The following is a 16,690-nucleotide window of genomic DNA, read 5'->3' as shown; positions in this document are numbered from 1 at the left end:
GGGAATTTCTGCAGTAAATCCACTCTTAAGTAATTGAGACAAAGGCACCTTTAATGTAATATTGGAGACATTAGAATTCTGTAAGTCTCTGTCTAGAAGTCGTATTCCTTGAGAATTTCAGATTATGGTCTGCTAGTTGCAGAGTAAATGATGCATAATATATCATCAGGCTGCTTTGCTTTGTCAGAAGTATTTTCTGTGTTTTATAAACAATGCAGGAATGTGGTTATTGACTTCTACGAAGATATTAAGACTTCTGCATTTAACCTATGGAAAGAGTTCATGGTTGTGAGTAATGAATGCTGAATCTGCAGTGGGGAATACTTCAAAACACTTAGCTTTGCTTTGCCTCTTAAGCTTATGAGACATGGGATCTTCTCTGCCTGCTACTGATAGTAGGAGCTAACTTCTGCTTTTTTTATCCTCTTCCTGGATCTCCCATCCCATTCTTCAGGAAACTGACTACCAAATGATAAATGTATGCACATTAAATTGTGGCATAGTACTGTAGATGCTGCGTTCTAAAAGCCTGATCCCATGATGACTGCAATCCACTGAAACCGAAGAGTAGGGATCTGTTCATCAGCTGGAGAATTCTGCTCTGGATGTTATGAATGAACCCATTTCTGTAAAGTGTTTTTCTATGTTAGGCACGTACTACATAACCACTTAGTTCTGTGTGAATGCCAGCAATGCCTTTGTTAAGGTAAAAGTAGTCTTACTGTGTCTGCCAAAAGGTGGTGCTGCTGGAACTGCGCATACTTAAATTCTTTAGTTTTGCTGAGATTTGCGAAGTGCTAAGGAGAAACTGCTGTCTGATCTCTGCTTAAGAATTGGACTAGAAAATAGTTTTGAAAAGGTTATAAAACCAAACTGATTAACCCTAGCTGTGAGACAAATGTAAACTTCTCTATTTCATGAGTGACCTGCTCTCTCCTTTCTGGGGAGAAAGGTTTTTAAAGTTGCACAACAAAATAGGGGAGGAAAAATAAGGATAACCAAAGGAGCATCAAAATCTGTCCTTAGTAGCTGGGCTTTAGCAACTTATTTGTGAAAGGTGCTAGAGCCAGATAATAACATGTAATGTAGATAGCTTACTGAGTTACTGAGTGTTTTGCAGGATCTGTTTCTAATTTTTCTTGAATGGAGCAGGGCTGTTTTGAATGATCTAAAACAGCAAAGCTCTAGTAAAGCAAAATTCCTCATTGATTTCAGCTGGAGTTTGGATTTAAGAATCGCAAACCTGCACACAACTGTCTCTGCTTAGAGCAGTGAATTTGTAGCAAATTAAAGGCAAAATGCAAAGCACACCTTTTATCTCTTGCTTTTTGTGGAAGGCTTTCTTCTGAAAGGTGGCTGTAACTGCAGCTGTGACAATGAATTGGTGTATCTAGGAAAAAACAATCTCATTCACCATGATGGTTTTAAATCCTTCTCCATTCTCCCTTTTATCTCAGGTATCTCAGCATTCTGTCTTTTTTACTTGACAATCTCTCTGTGCCAGTTGGCTCCCTTGATATTCACAAGGGGGTGTAAGAGGGAGGGAATATGCACCTTGTCTGAGTGATAGTTGCAGGTTTGCTCTCAAGGGAGCAGTGGAGTATAGCATGAAAAGAAATTCAGAGAGTGGGAGATTAAAGAGGGGAAGGAAGTAAAATGGGAATAAAAAATAAGGACTGGAGGGAATATATGAAGACAGGAGACATGAAACTCAACCTTGGGGGGAGGTTTCTGATTGTGTTAGTAGCAGAGGTATGCTTCTGACACCAGCCCCACCCCTGCATCACCCAAGCAGTACTCTAAAACTGAGCTGGAAACAGCCCTTACCTGGGATTGCTACCAAACTCTGCAGCTCCTTCTTAAGATTCATAATGTCTTTGCACAGCTGGATGTCATCCATCCTGCAGAAACAGAAAAGGCATGGTCAGAGGCATGCAAACTCCATCCTGCATTGATGGAATCACAGATCTCATCTGAGTATGTGGTGCTGTCCCTTGCCTGGGACCTATACATCAGCTTGAAATGCAGGGTTTTAACCTTGGGCTTCTGATGCTATTCATTCACCAGTCCTAACAGTTGGCAAAAGCTGTACCATTCTGTATATACTTAATAGTTGTAGAAGACAGGTATGCCATACTGCCCATACTGCAGCAACAGCTTTCACTGGGAAAGAGCAATGGTGAGAATACCAGGGAGCCCAGGAAGGGTGGCAGAAGTTGATCCATTATTTGGCACGGCCAAGACAAGTTTACCTTGCACTACCAACTTCCTTTGTGACCTTACTAATGATTTAGCCTTGACACAAAATCTGGAAGCTGTCATTAATTAGGCATGTAACTATTCCAAGATCTTGTGCCTTGGGTGAATGTCTTCCATGGCTGATATAAGTATCTCAAACCTTTGGTGGGTGCAGAAAACCCATTAATGCTAAGACATAGAAGATAATTAAATAAATCTGTAACATTAGCAGAAACTGATGCACACCTTCAATTCTTATTGAAACTGCTACCTGTCCTGGGAGCTGCAGTACTCAAATATTCCCCTGTAAGTTTGCAAATTTCAGTGTTAACTTTCTGGCAAATGTATTCTAGTGCCTCTGTCATACTGACAGCCATGGCTCAGGCATTGGCTCTGAAGGCTGCATCACAGGCTTCCATTTTGAAACCACCCCATAAAGAGCACAAAACCCAGCCTAAGTGATTAATTTTACATTCTTCAACTCAGCTGTCACCAATGCTGTCCTTGTCCATGGATCTGTTAGTCCTTGTTGCGTAATCCTGTGCCTGAATTGGTTGTTTAAGCACCCAAAGGTAACTAGTGCTGTCAGAGCCTGGGTTGTCACAGTGATGTTTCAGGATAGGAAACCCGAGAGATTAAGCATGTGTGTGAGAGTGAGCAAGAGTACAAAGGATAATGCAGTCAAATTATAGAATTAAGTGAAGAGTGGAAATGTAGGTGTTTCTGGCACAAATAAGACTTTAATCACAATCCAAGAGCTTTTATTCTCCCTGCCGCCTCTGCATGCAACGCGGGTCTCTGCAGGGAGCTGTCCCTCAGCTGCCTTGCTCATGTTACTAAAGCATGTTGATCCTTTCATTATTTGCTGTTTTGGTTAACTCCATCTTGCCTGTTCTCCTACATCCTTTGTGCTATGACAGCCATTCCTGCTATCTTTTTACTTCTTTCTTCCCCAAATGTGATAGTGAAATACCTCTCATAATATTCTTCACTGTTAACCTCTTCTCCTTGTTTAGGAACCGCTGTCCCCCCAGCGGAGGGTCTGCTCTCCTGCTGTACATCTGGCTTTCGAGGGGATGGTCAGCAGGCCGGCCTCAGGGCTCCCCCAGGCTGGCTGCTGTCTGTTCAGCACACCTGCAGGCAGAGACCTTCACAGGGTGACTTTCTGACTTGGCCTCCCCATGTTATTTACACTGATCACAAGCAAAGCTCTTTTTACTCTTGAGACCCATCATGTTAAATGGTACTAAAGTTACTTTTATCAATTAACGATCTTAAGCACCATTCCCGCAGGAAAATCGATATTCACAATGTGCTGGGATGTGAGCAAGCTCCAAAGCTCTTTATCCATTCAACGTTCATGCAGTTTGGGTGTTATCTTAATATAAGGAGTGTTAATATGTTTGAGGAAAATCACCATGGTTAACAGAAAGAAGACAGTTTCTTGGCAGAACTGTTCACTATTGTACTACTGTATTCAAATGGTATCTAGGGAGCAGACCCTCAACTAGTGAAGAGAGCAGTGAGTTTCTACAACAGGAGATCTCCATGAGGTATGAAGAGAGGGCATTCTTTCTTCTGTGTGAGGTAGATTGGGCTTCATCCTGGGGCGATCTGAAAGATACTAACTAAAATACTTCACTTTAAATCTTCAGGAATTTAAATTATCATTGGCGGTATGTTCCAAGTGAGCAAGATCACCTATATCTGCTAATCCCTACAGCCCCTATGCTCAATATTACACTGGGAGGAAGGTACTGTGCTTTTTCCCCAGCTACAGGTGCAATTGCCCCTATTTTTTTTTTTTTTTACCTGACTGCAGAGCATATAGCTTGCACTCTCCATATCTATTCTTTACATTTCTTTTTCCTGATACCCAAACTTTGTTCCTGCTTCTAACCCCCAGGAGAGAAGTGAAGATGTGGCCAAGCACTTAAAGGCTCTAACAGCTCTGTGACAATCTGAATTCCAAAATTCATGCACCAGGTGCCCACTCTAGAGTCTGCGCTCTGCAGGCCAGTGTGTTATGATGACGAGCAAAGATTAAACTGTAGCATCTGTAGCAATCCCTTAGGCACATGGAACATCTTTCCTCCCATCTGTGTCAAACAGCCTTTGCTTCTCATCCAATCCACGGTGCTGACTGGGGGCAGGGGTGAAGATATGGTTAAATGAGTAAAGGAGGGCTCTGGGATATATTCATAGAAACCATGCGAAAGCTTCATCCATCTGACTTAGTGAAAGCAGGAGGTATAGTTGCTTATAACTATAAAAAAATAAATCACCTATCTGCTAGCAATTAATACTGAACACAGGGCAACATTTGCTGTCCTGGGCAAGGGTTACCTCATTGCTCTCAAGGAAGAGAGAAAAGAAGAAGAACTGGAAAAGAAAGCCCTTGGAAGGCCATTTAATCTAAAGCATTACAATGAACCTCCCTCTCTTTCCTCCCATGTTCTCTGGTTCTTGGATGTGAGCAGTTACAGAAAGCTTAAGAGAAGTTACTGCTTCTTCTGGGGGGAAAAAAAAGGCAAATGCCAGTGGATTTTTCATTTGAAAAATGGATAATCATCAAGACTGACAGCATATTTGTAGTACTGTCAGACCTCTTAAGGAAGTAAAAAAGATGTTTTGGGAATAAGAGAACAGGAATATGCACAGTAGAGAAAAAACTCCTTGTACAGGGAAGCTGGAGAAATATGGTGAGACTAATTCTGTAGCACTTTCTGTCCCATGTTCTAAGTCAAATCTGTCAGACTGTAGGAGGGAAAGCAACACAGACTATTGTCCATCTTATTTAAGAGCACTGTTATGCTCCCTGTGCACCTGCAGCACAATCTTGTTGTTCTGTGCTGGATGCAATAGGATCCCTATAGATACAGCATGGCACAGGGTACTGAAATAATATCCTCCAGGCCTGTTTAAGCAATCTGCAAAGCTGCTCAAGACATATGCATAAAATTTGCAATATAAACACAACATCTGCTGAACTCTCAGTCCTCTGGAATAGACAACACATCCTTTCCAGTCCCTGCAAAACTGTTTCTGATGTTGTAGAAAAACCATCAGTAAACCAAACAGCAGTTACAATATGTCAGTTCCCCCCAAAGCTAAGCTTTATTAGTCTGCCCAGCAATCCGAAACACATGAGTTATGAGGATGATAAAACATTTCTCTTATTAAGAGCCCAAATCCATTCCTGGAGTCATTGCAATAGTATTGGAGTAGGGCTGAATTCTCAGTGTGTTTCCATGTATTCCTGATCTGATTTTCTCCTTTTCTGATTCTTGATGGCTTACTGCAAGGAACCTTCTGTATGCTGGGCGATATCACAGAAGCACGCATTATTCTTTTTTCCTCTTGTTTTTTCTAGCTGTATTATCAAAACCTAAAAGCAGACTCTCTGTTTGCCCAAAAAAAGATAAAATACCCATAATGAATAAACAGTGCGAGCAAAAGATTCTCTAAACATGTCACAAAATGACAGGAGAATAAGTGGGTCGGAAGAGCCTGCAATAATCGGGCACGGTGACTCAGCCCTGATGCATGTTTCTTTGGTTCAGTTACCAGGCGCAGAGCGCTCCGAGTGCTGTCATTGCCGCAGGAGCCCCAGGTGAGGTGACAGCGTGAGTCACCTCTGCTGGGCACCATCTGGGCCGAGAGGGAGCAGGGCAAGGAAACAGAAAGAGGAGACCTCCCGTTCAGCTGTGCCCTGGCAGGTCTCAAAGGCTGGGGAAGATAACAGCAGGCAGGGAGGGATTAAAAAGAAACGTTCTGTACTGGACATGGAAGGAGCGTTTTGTTTTGTTTTGTTTCAATAGAAATTATTCCAGGACAGCTAAATTATTCTCTTTTTTCCAGCTGGGGAAGAAAACCTGACTCCTGAGTATAAAACTCAGGTACCATCTACAGCCATGCCTTCTTCAAGAAGAAAAGCAAAAATGATAGTAAAAAGCAATAGGAAAACCACTGAATGCTCACCATAATGGTCAGCCAGAAAGAAAAAGAGGTGGCCAACCAGTCTGTCAAATGCTTAAAATTTGTAAGAGCTATTAATAACAGCTGCAAAATCATCAAATATATTTTCCATTGATTTTAGGAGAAGCAGAGCAGTTCAGCTTGTCTAGAGAGCTGCTACCTTTGCTGAATGACTTTTGAAGATAGAAAAAGATCTGTGCTCCCTCTGGCATGGACTGGGGAGTAGAGGGTGCGATTATGTTTTCTGTTATTGCATTAAAGTGCTTGAAGATTAAAAAAAAAAGAATGTAGAATGGATTTTGTTGATTTCTTTCCCTCTCTTTCAAGAGGGTTTGCAGGCACTTAGGTTATTTTTAGTTCTGTTTTAATGTATCCCCATCCCAGAAAGAAAATGCTTATAATTGTTAGAGTTCTTGAAGACTTTGATAGTGCACGCCCAAGAGATGGCCCAAGAATCAGCTGTCATGCCAAATCACAAGTTGACATGAGTACATGTATCTGGAGAAGGTCTTTTAGGGATGTGACGGTTATGTCCTCGGTGGTGTCACCAGTGAACGCGCTGAACACCAGCCAAGCACAGCCAGAAGCGATGGAGGAATCTGGCTGACTGAAGTAAAGAGCTGTGCAGAAATAGAAGAGATTTGCTACAGACAGAGATGGCAAAGTGTAGTCAAGCTGCAGATTTGTTAAAGTGAGGACTGAGGTGTCAGGGAGGATGCCTACGGAGACTGCAGGTATTTAAGGCCTTCATGAAGCTGTGGGGAAACAGAAAAGGTGAAAGTATTCTGGCAATAGATGGAAACAAGAAGTTTAAGTATGTCCCTCTTCTATGTTTGACTTCATTTTGTCCCTGTCAACTTATCTTAGTTTCTTAAAGCTCCTAATTATAAAGCTGTGAAATCACAGGCGACATTTAATGAATATAGCACACGTTTTCTGAGTCATTATGGTACGTGTTTATCACCTTGTTATTTAGCTCAGCACCTGGTGCTGCTCACGCTGGAAGACACAGAGCTGGCAATTAAGATAACAGATTGCTGACCAGCCTGTTTGGCAGGTCAGGCTGCAAATCAAAATCCTATGATTAACTATTAAAGTAAGTGAGTCTATCTTTTCTAGTTAAAAACACTCTCCAATGGATAGAAGCACTGGACTGCCACGTTGTAAAGTTACATTGTAATTCAGCTGTCTTTTCATTCAACTGAAGATGGCAGGACTTGGAAAATTTGAGTCCCTGGAGGTCACATTTAAGGCATATTTCAGAGAAATTCAGAACACTGTCTAAAGAAGCTGTCAGTATTTCATTCTTACTGACATTGTTAAATTCTCTAGAGCTTGGCCACCTCCTCTGCCAGTTATGAAGTTTTACTGTCAGCTTCAATAGTAACAAGAGAAGGAGCTTTCCTGGAAATGCCGCACTGTAGAAGGAAATATTTCTCTCTGTGACAAAAATTGTCTTATCTAATTTATCTAAAAATATAAAATAGAGTTGTTGGATTTAAATCCAGAAGTATCTAAGCCCCATCACAGTAGCATACAGAAGATTGAACATTAAAAGCACAGGGCCAACTTTTATGTATGCAGTTCATTTAAACTGGTCTGGTAATTTTATTTTTTGTTATTAGGCAGTAGAAGTAGGAACCTCTAGTTTTGGCCATGTATCGTTTTTAGCAGAATCGGTGATAACTTTTCTTCTTACTTTGCCTCCATATTTGACCTTTTCTTATTTTTAAAACCAGAAGAGCAACTATACTGTACCAAAGCTGAAAAGAATATAAAAGTATCTGGTATAAAATTAAACACTGGCAGCCAGTCCATCTCAGGAGTTTCCAATTCACTGCTGAATCACAGCTGATCTGTACTCTCCTATTTATAGCAGAAGACAAGTGAGAGAGACCACAGAGAGATCACACACCAAGAGTTGTATGTTATTACAGAGCATCTTCACTAAGAGGAAGATCAACTGTGCAAAAGGGTGGGCCACAATATTGTTGTGAGTACTGTATATGCATGATATGTTAAGCATACATTATCTTATAACACTATCTATCAATGGAGATCACTCCATTCTCCAATCATACAAACCATACCACAGGTAGCTGAGAACTGAGAAGTCAAACACAGTTTGCTATGAAGTTACATTTGGAAATACAGTGTTAAATTACTGACCTAAGAATGACTAATTCAAAAGATTAAAGATGGCCAGGGCTGCTTCCTCTTCTATTAACAGCAATTGGTGACAAACACAACATCTATTCAGTGTAGAAAATGTTATTTAAAGAAAAGTTTCTATTAAATAATTGTTTTCCTAGCTGCCCAATAGAGATAGTAACGAGAATTCCTCCTTTGCATTTTTTCCTAAGATGCAAATATCTTAACTACAGGTACCAAGCCTACAATTCATTAAATACTTTGCTAATTATGTTTATCATTATACAACAATACAAAAATATATTTATTTTCTGAGCATTTTAGCATAGTATTTTCACTGCCACACAGTTGAAATTGTAATGTCATATTTTCCTCTGCAATAGCTTGCGATCAAACAGGGCAAAGGAGATGGGTCTGCAGAGAGATCAGCGTGAACAAAGGGATTTTTCTTGCCTCTCTGAGAGCTAACTTGTATTTACACTTCCATCTTAAAGTACACAATCTGGAACTTCGCAATTCTGTCCTGAAGGTGTGCTCCTGAGGCTTCCAGGCTCCCTTCTGTAGAGCTGGGGACTCTCATTACAGCTGGACTTTTCAGGAGTTCCCAGTCCTACAGTGGACACACTGACCTCCTTGGGGCTTCCAAGTCCACGGCAGTCCCCTAGAAATCCTGTCCCTAATTTCAGAAGCCTTAGGCTCTCGGTGTCTGGCAACTTCCATTACGGGCACCTGGTTGGGCCACTTCCCAGCTTAGTTTCCTTGTTACTCCCTCAAAGAGGCTGGGTATTTACAGGTGAAACACCACTGCAATGTGCTTGGGATGGGAAAGGTGAATGGAAAATAGAGTCACAGCCACGAATTAAGCCTATCTTGCAGAACAGTGTGTACCACACCAGGCTATGCCAATGGGACAGCCATATAAATGGTATCCCTCATAAAGCTGGGCTTGGTATTTTCCTTTATGGGATTAGCCCACAGCCTGACACGTATATTTATTGAAAAATACGCATCATCACACAATTGCTTCCTTCTCTCTAGGATCCCAGCGTGCACTGTATGTTCATGGAGCAAGACAGAATATGAAAAGAAAAAAAAAAAACAACAGGAAGGAATTCATAGCAAGTTATATTGCATAGCTAAGATTATAATGCTGTGAAGGACAGATTTATTACTCCTTTCCATGAAAAGAGATTTTATCAGAAAACACAGACAACAGCTACAACTCTATTCATGACAAAAAAAAATCTGGTTTTGTTGGTGGTGTTTCTTTGCACTGTAGTAACAGCTAGATACCAACATCAGAGAAAAGTACTTGGTGTTATACATAGAAGTAGTCTTAAGAGAATTCCATGCTTAACCTTAGAGGAGAGAAAACAGAAAATACACAGAACAAAGAAAAAGTAGCAGGGAAAGAATCAAAACTAGCCAAAAAAGCAAAAGGCGGAACATCTGCTTAGCAATATATAACCAGCAAGTGATTACCACTACCCACCCCTTTGACATTTGGTGCATGTTTTTACACCTCTCCCTCCTTCTCACACTCACCCCGTGTGATGCTCATTGTGTGTCACCCTTGCCACATGTGGCATTAAGCCACTGAAAATTAACAGTTGTTGCTACATTCATGAGTCACTAGAAACAAAGTATTTGGTTGAAAAATTAATTAAAATTTAAAATGAACTTCATTCATACAAAGGCAACAATCACTGCAGCCTTTTCTCACTTCAGAACGGAGATATTCTGCTTACGCAGGCTCCTTTGCACGGTAGTACTTTTCAAATTTAGCCAGTAAGGAGAGACTGTTTCATGTTCCCACTTTGTGTGAGTTTAAGATATTTACTGCACCCATTCTAAATTAAAACATGGGCTTTCTAATTTGTTTTACTGAAGGTAAACATAACCAAATGAATTAACCTCTCATTTCTGCAGTTCTTGTATAGCTTCACTTTACAGTGACTGCATAAAGCCAGGCAATCAGCAGACATACCTTCAGAGAATCACAGAATCACAGAATGGTTTGGGTTGGAAGGGCCCTAAAGCCCATCCAGTTCCAATCGTCCTGCCATGGGCAGGGACACCTCCCGCTACATCAGGGTGCCCAGGGCCTTGTCCAGCCTGGCCTTGAACACCTCCAGGGATGGGGCATCCACAGCTTCTCTGGGCAGCCATTTCCATTGCCTCACCACCCTCTGAGGGAAGAATTTCCTCCTAACATCTAATCTAGATCTCCCCTCTTTTAGTTTAAAAACATTCCCCCTTGTCCTATCAATATTTGCCCACGTAAAAAGTCATTCTCCATCTTTTATATAAGCTCCCTTTAAGTACTGAAAGGCTGCAATGATGTCCACATGGAGCCTTCTCTACTTCAGGCTGAACATCACCAGCTCTCTGTCTTTCTTCACAGTAGAGGTGCTCAAGCCCTCTGATCAACTTCATGGCCTCCTCTGGACCTGCTCTAAGAGCTCCACATCCTTCTTGTGCTGGGGGCCCCAGGCGTGGACGCAGGGCTCCAGGTGAGGCCTCACGAGGGCAGAGCAGACGGGGACAATCCCTTCCCTGTCCTGCTGGTCACACCTCTGTTGATGCAGCCCAGGGCGCAGTTGGCCTTCTGGGCTGCAGCCACACACTGCTGGTTCATGTCGAGCTTTGCACCCCCTAGAACCCCCAAGTCCTTCTCCGCAGTACAACAAACCTTGCTGTACTTTAAAATACCAATAAGCTGTCAATAATACAAAAGACATAAAGGTAAGAATCCTATCTGACCTCTGTTGTGTGTTACTATCCTTAAAAAGAACTTTCGCTATTATTTTTTCTCCATGATGAATTTACCCTAAATTTAAAATTCCACCATTATGTCCAATAAATATAATATAGACTAACAACCATTACTTACTATCCCACCTGTACTACTACTGGCAGGTACATCAATGTCACAGCAGCAAAAGAGAGATTTCTTGTTTTTTTTTTGTGAAGTAGGAAAAGGATAAAGATTAAAAAGGCAAAGTAAGCCTAATTGGAAGAAAAAACAAACAAAAAACACCAAGGATTAATTATTTATGCTGGCCTGCTAATGAAGCCGTGGGGCTGCTATCAGGAGTTTATTACCAGGGCAATGTCAAGTTGCAGCAAACGTATCTACATAAAAGGTAATTGTTCCTGAGATTATAAGTAAGCAAACATAATAGTGCAAAATGGTCTGAAAAACAGAATGGATCTATGGAGAATTTGGATGATGTAGATGTTATGAGCACTCTGAAGATGAGGGAGTCATCTAATAGTGTGTATAGAGAGCGTACAAAGACAATGACCAATTTTAATTCTAAGTCATTGTAGAGGTAAATCTGGCTTTTTCAGTGTTAGTTTAGCACTGTAATAACCACAGAGACATTAAGCAAACATTGTGTGTATTATATTGGTCATATTTTTACCAATAAAACAAGGTTAATGAGGTAAGTAAAACTATTTTCAATAATCACCTAGAGCAAACTAACAGGGCTTACCATTTAATATCCTGTATGCTCTGTACATTAAAAAATTGCCATTCAGTATTGCTCACGTGGCAGAAATAACCACTCCCAAGATAGCTATCACAGGCAGAAGCAGCTTCTACAGTTTTAGTTCAAGGTCATCCAATATAGCTGGCTTCAAGTTTTGCTCTCCATCTGGAAGGCCAGCAGTATCAGGCACTGGCAGATTTCCCAAGGAGCATGTTTCATGATGACAGGGAATGCTATTTTATAAGAACTCAGTGCCTTTTCTGTTCACAGCCATAGGCAGTAACTGTGGATGATAAAATCTCACCTATGCTATTAATATTTTCTGGGTCAGAATATGCTAATATATTTTTAAATGCATGGATTCTGCACAACAAATGATTCTGAACTTCATTTTTTTATCTGTTCCTGTATCACATAGTAGTCTGAGGTCTTGCTGCCTGTCCATCCGTCAGCTGAATGGAGCCAACACATGCATTATCTATTTTTACAATCATGTCTTTCAGCGTGGTAGATTTCCATGCTCTGCAGTGATATGAATCCTAACTGCTTCTGAAGCCACACACAAGTATCCATAGCAGTAACACATTAAATGCGCAAGGTGGATTGCACATTAAATGCGCAAGCTGCATGAGCAGCTCCCTTGGCTTCTGGGTCTGTTATCTCACCAGAAGAGAAAAGGGGAAAAAAAAAAGAAAGTAGAACAGGAGAATTTCAAAGGCAGACAGTGTGCATGTTCTGAAGTGGTATGTTTGCTTTCCTTAGCAGCAAAGACAGATTGGAAATTTACAGTTTGACCCAAAACTCGTATTACAGAGAACATTTTAGGAAATGCGCTGAGAGAAGCATGAGAAGAGAATGAGAGGGAATGCCACCTAACTATAAATGGATGATTTTATGTACATATTGTCTCCTTCATATCAATATGGGCTGAGTCCTCAGCTTTTCTGAAAATAAACCCAGAAGAGCTGGAGATAGTAAATGATGGCTTTAAGCTGTGTTTTCATCTCCTGGGCATGTTGGAGGTGGTCACAACAGTTCCCAGCATAATTCAAAGAAATTTCACAATATCAGTAGATATTGTGCATAGATATTTGTCTCAGCTAAAATATGACTGTATAATGTAAATTGGGGCATTATCTACTCGAGGAAAGCTTGCTTTTATAATCTGAAAATTTGCTCCAAATAAACTTCAGGTAATTATCCATAGCAAGAAGGTATTCAGCTGGAAATAATGTGGACATCTTGGATATGAAGAGTACATAGATATGAAGTAGCTGTCTTCAGCTGCCCTCCTTTTTTTTCAAATAATAAAACAATACCAGGGACCAAGCAAAGGACAGGCTGACAAAGGCTAGTATCTTACTTGCAGTTTGCACCAAGCTCTGAGAAACATCATGACCCATTAAGCGATTGTTTCAGCTGATTTTGCTTCCTGTATTTCTTTGTATTATTAAAAAGAAAAACACAAATAATCAGAAAGCTGGCCTCTTTTGTACACACTACCAAGATGAAATATTCCTCTGTGGTATAAAGCATGTAATCTGTTTAATTGATAGAAGAGTTCAGCTACTTCCATTGCCTTTCAAATCACAACTTTTTAGGGTTCAGGTTTCAGGCTAAGAACATAATCACTGCACCATCACACGTTGAATTTTATTGAACTTCGCTCAGCAAATTAAAACCCCACATTTTGCAATATTTTTGTCAATAAAAAGGCATCACACATTTCAGAGTTTGATAAAGGCACACTGTTTAAATGTATTTTGGTCTTCAAGTGCTTTAATTTCTATTACTGAGACTTGTCTCACATTATGTTTAGCACACTAGCAAGGTTTTTCTACTTCTATCTGGAAGGCAGACACATAAGAGTAGAAAGAAGTCTAAAAGCAGTACAAAAGAGAGAACAACCACGTGTATTGAAACTGTATTTGTGGTCTTCACTTAAAAATTGCTGCTATTTCATTTTAAGACAGGAGAAATCATCTCTTTCCACTGTTCTCAATGAGTTACGTGTGCTTTGGGAAGTTTTTCTTTAGCACAGTGATAGGCAGACCACGGAAGTATCTATATTTGTCTTTGAGAAAACAGCAAATTTTTGGTCTGACACTGCAAACTCATAAATATTGCTCTGTGGAGCTGTGGCCTTTACGTGATTTGTGGGCCTGGTACAGGTAAAACTGCAACACCTTAAGGATGTCTTCTGAATTTTAAGATAATGTTGATGGATATAAGTCTATACCTGAATTATCCACTGGTCAGGGAAGATGCAATTTCTGGAAGCTGTCAGTAGTAGTCATAGTCATCGGAGGCGGTCACTGGAAAAACAGTTTTTTGAGAGCCTTAGCTGGCAGCCCACAGCCCTCTGTGCCACACAGCCCAAGACATGGTAAAAGATGTGCAGGTAGCTTATGAGGAAGGAAAAAAAAATCCTCAGAACTATTGGAAGAGGAAGGTGGGTACCAGATGATCAGTCTGTGCACGATCCCTACAGGCTAGGCAGCCATTTTGTGTTGTGTGGTTGAGCTCCCACCAATTGGGCAGCCATTTTGTGTTGTGTGGTTGAGCTCCCACAGACTGGGCAGCCATTTTGTCTCATAGAAAGACAGGGTGTTCGTTTGGCTTGTGAGACCCAGTAGGCAGGTAGTATTGCCTCCTGTGGCTTCACAGTGGAAGGACTCCCTCTAAACTTGAAAAATAAAAGGGTGTTTCTTATTAAAAGAATTTTTGATGCCCTTTCCGTTCTTTAACCTGAATCGTGAACCTGCAGGTAGGTGAGGTCTCTTGTGACTGATTTCAATATCATGAGAGTGACTGCTGCTGACTTGGTACCCAAATCTCTTTCTAAAGATGGAAACCTTCTTCCTGAAGAGACGAATCTTTCGGTGGCCCAGAGCAAAGATTGTAAGTAATTTTAATTTCCAGTAGAGCATAAAGTAACTTGCTTATTCAGTGCTACCACTGCAAAAAGGGGGGAAATTCATTTAAAAAAAACCTGATATTTTATCTCAATACTTGATCACATAACTGTATATGAAATTTGTTCAAATATAATTGAAAGTTTCTTCACTTTAATTTGAGAAAACTGAAAATCTGGGTCTGTTGAATTACGGATATGTTTGATAGACATAGGCTAACAGATCAGATACTGAATAAAGCCTGCTTAGATTTATATCAGAAAAAAGACAAACATATCGTGTTATATGACTTTGGAACACTACTGAGTATCACCGTTTAAGTCTGATACTATTAAATCCATCATTTATTTCTAAGCTTAATCCCACTGCCTGATTCTCCTCCTCTGATACTTTAGGTCTTGCTTTGACTTAATAATGATGATTAAGCATCTGTCTTTTATTTCTTCACCATCCCACTCTTTCTTTCACCCCTACAGAGTGACCCTTCTAAAGCTTTTAAGAGGAACCATTCAGTAAAGATTTCTAGCTACTGAAGTGTTACCAACTGTGAGTACTGTAATGTAATATTTGTGTAGTGATGGAAGAACAACATACTTAATTTTATCCTTCTTGTTGTCCTACGGACTCCATTAGTCATTGGTGTTATTTCGTTCAGTGAGGGAAGGTAATATGTACCTCACAATATTAACACCAACTAAAACAAGGCCTCAGTGCCTTAACTTTCAAAGCAAGCAGTTATCTGTATGTCTTGCTAAATATTCCCTCGGTGGAGTTCACGTTGAATTGAAGAGAAAAAGAGCTTTGAAAACTTGAGAGACATAATACATAGATCACAGCTGAGAAACTGCCTTAAAGAATATTATATTATATTGATGATCTTGCCTAGCAGCAGGAAAATTTAGCTGGTTCATGCACAGAAGACTGAGAAAATGCAAATTGACTCCAGGCCTGCTGAGTATCCACACCCTGCTAGGTTTTGTTTGTTTGTTTTTGTACTGTCTGCTATGCTAACCTGGAGCATTTCTCTTCCAAATGCCCTTATTTTATGGCTACTGCATTTGTTTGGGCAAAATGTTGACATAACTGTTAGAACATAGCAAGTCTTGTTGCAAACCTGTTTCAAACATCAGTGAAGGTGAGTTTTATTATCGCACCTTGGTCTGCTTTGTGCATCTTCTTCAAGGTAAAGAGTAATTTCAGTTAGCAGCCAGAGCAAGTTCCTTGCATAGATTAAACCTCCATGGCTCTGACAGGGGAAAAGCTTGCTCTGATTTCTGTCAACAACAGGTCTGGCTTGGGGTGTTTTGTTTCCTTATTCTTAAGTGTGAACATTGTTAAAATACAGTGTCTGTATAGTGAAGAAAGAACTGTGGTGGTTGCTGGTGTGTTTAAGTAAAGCTGACAGGCTGCATGTCTCCAACAGGAGAGAGCCACAGCCACCATTAGGGCTGGTGATACACTCAGAGCATAAAACCTCTAGCTTATTCCTTTTTTTTCTTCTCCTTTAAATAACAGCTACAATATACTTTTTCTTAGCTTTAGGATCTAGCTACATGTGAATGCAAAAAATAAGTAATACAGAGAGACAGTGAGAAGAATGAACCATTATTTTCTAAAAAGCAGCTAGAGATGTAATCTGTGCCTGAATGTGTAACTGATACGGAATTAGTGCATCGTATTGTTCATGCTTTTGTAAGAACTAAATAACACCCAATTTAAATGAAGAGAATTTCTATTCTGTTGCTAACAGCATGAGGGAAAAAACAGCAGGAATACAAACATACCACACATTGTCTCTGTTACTATATGTATGTCTTATTCTTGTGTTATAATAGAACAAAAGGCTAAAGTGGGCATACGAACTAAAGCGATCTGGTTCTCATTAATGCTATCTTCAATTCAATGGCCTGG

General features: G+C 40.3%; 1 protein-coding gene across 1 annotated transcript in view; it reads right to left on the bottom strand.

The window, feature by feature from the left end:
- BMERB1 (bMERB domain containing 1) overlaps positions 1–16,690 on the bottom strand; it is a 50,922-nt gene that overhangs the window by 6,253 nt on the left and 27,979 nt on the right. The window contains exon 3 of the mRNA XM_080557330.1: positions 1,828–1,901. Within this exon, the coding sequence (XP_080413456.1) occupies positions 1,828–1,901 (74 nt within the window). The remainder of the gene's footprint in view (positions 1–1,827; positions 1,902–16,690) is intronic.

Source organism: Anser brachyrhynchus (genome assembly GCF_964034855.1).
Source record: "Anser brachyrhynchus genome assembly, chromosome: 15".
NCBI classification, from domain to species: domain Eukaryota; kingdom Metazoa; phylum Chordata; class Aves; order Anseriformes; family Anatidae; genus Anser; species Anser brachyrhynchus.
This window is presented reverse-complemented; position numbering and strand designations above follow the sequence as displayed.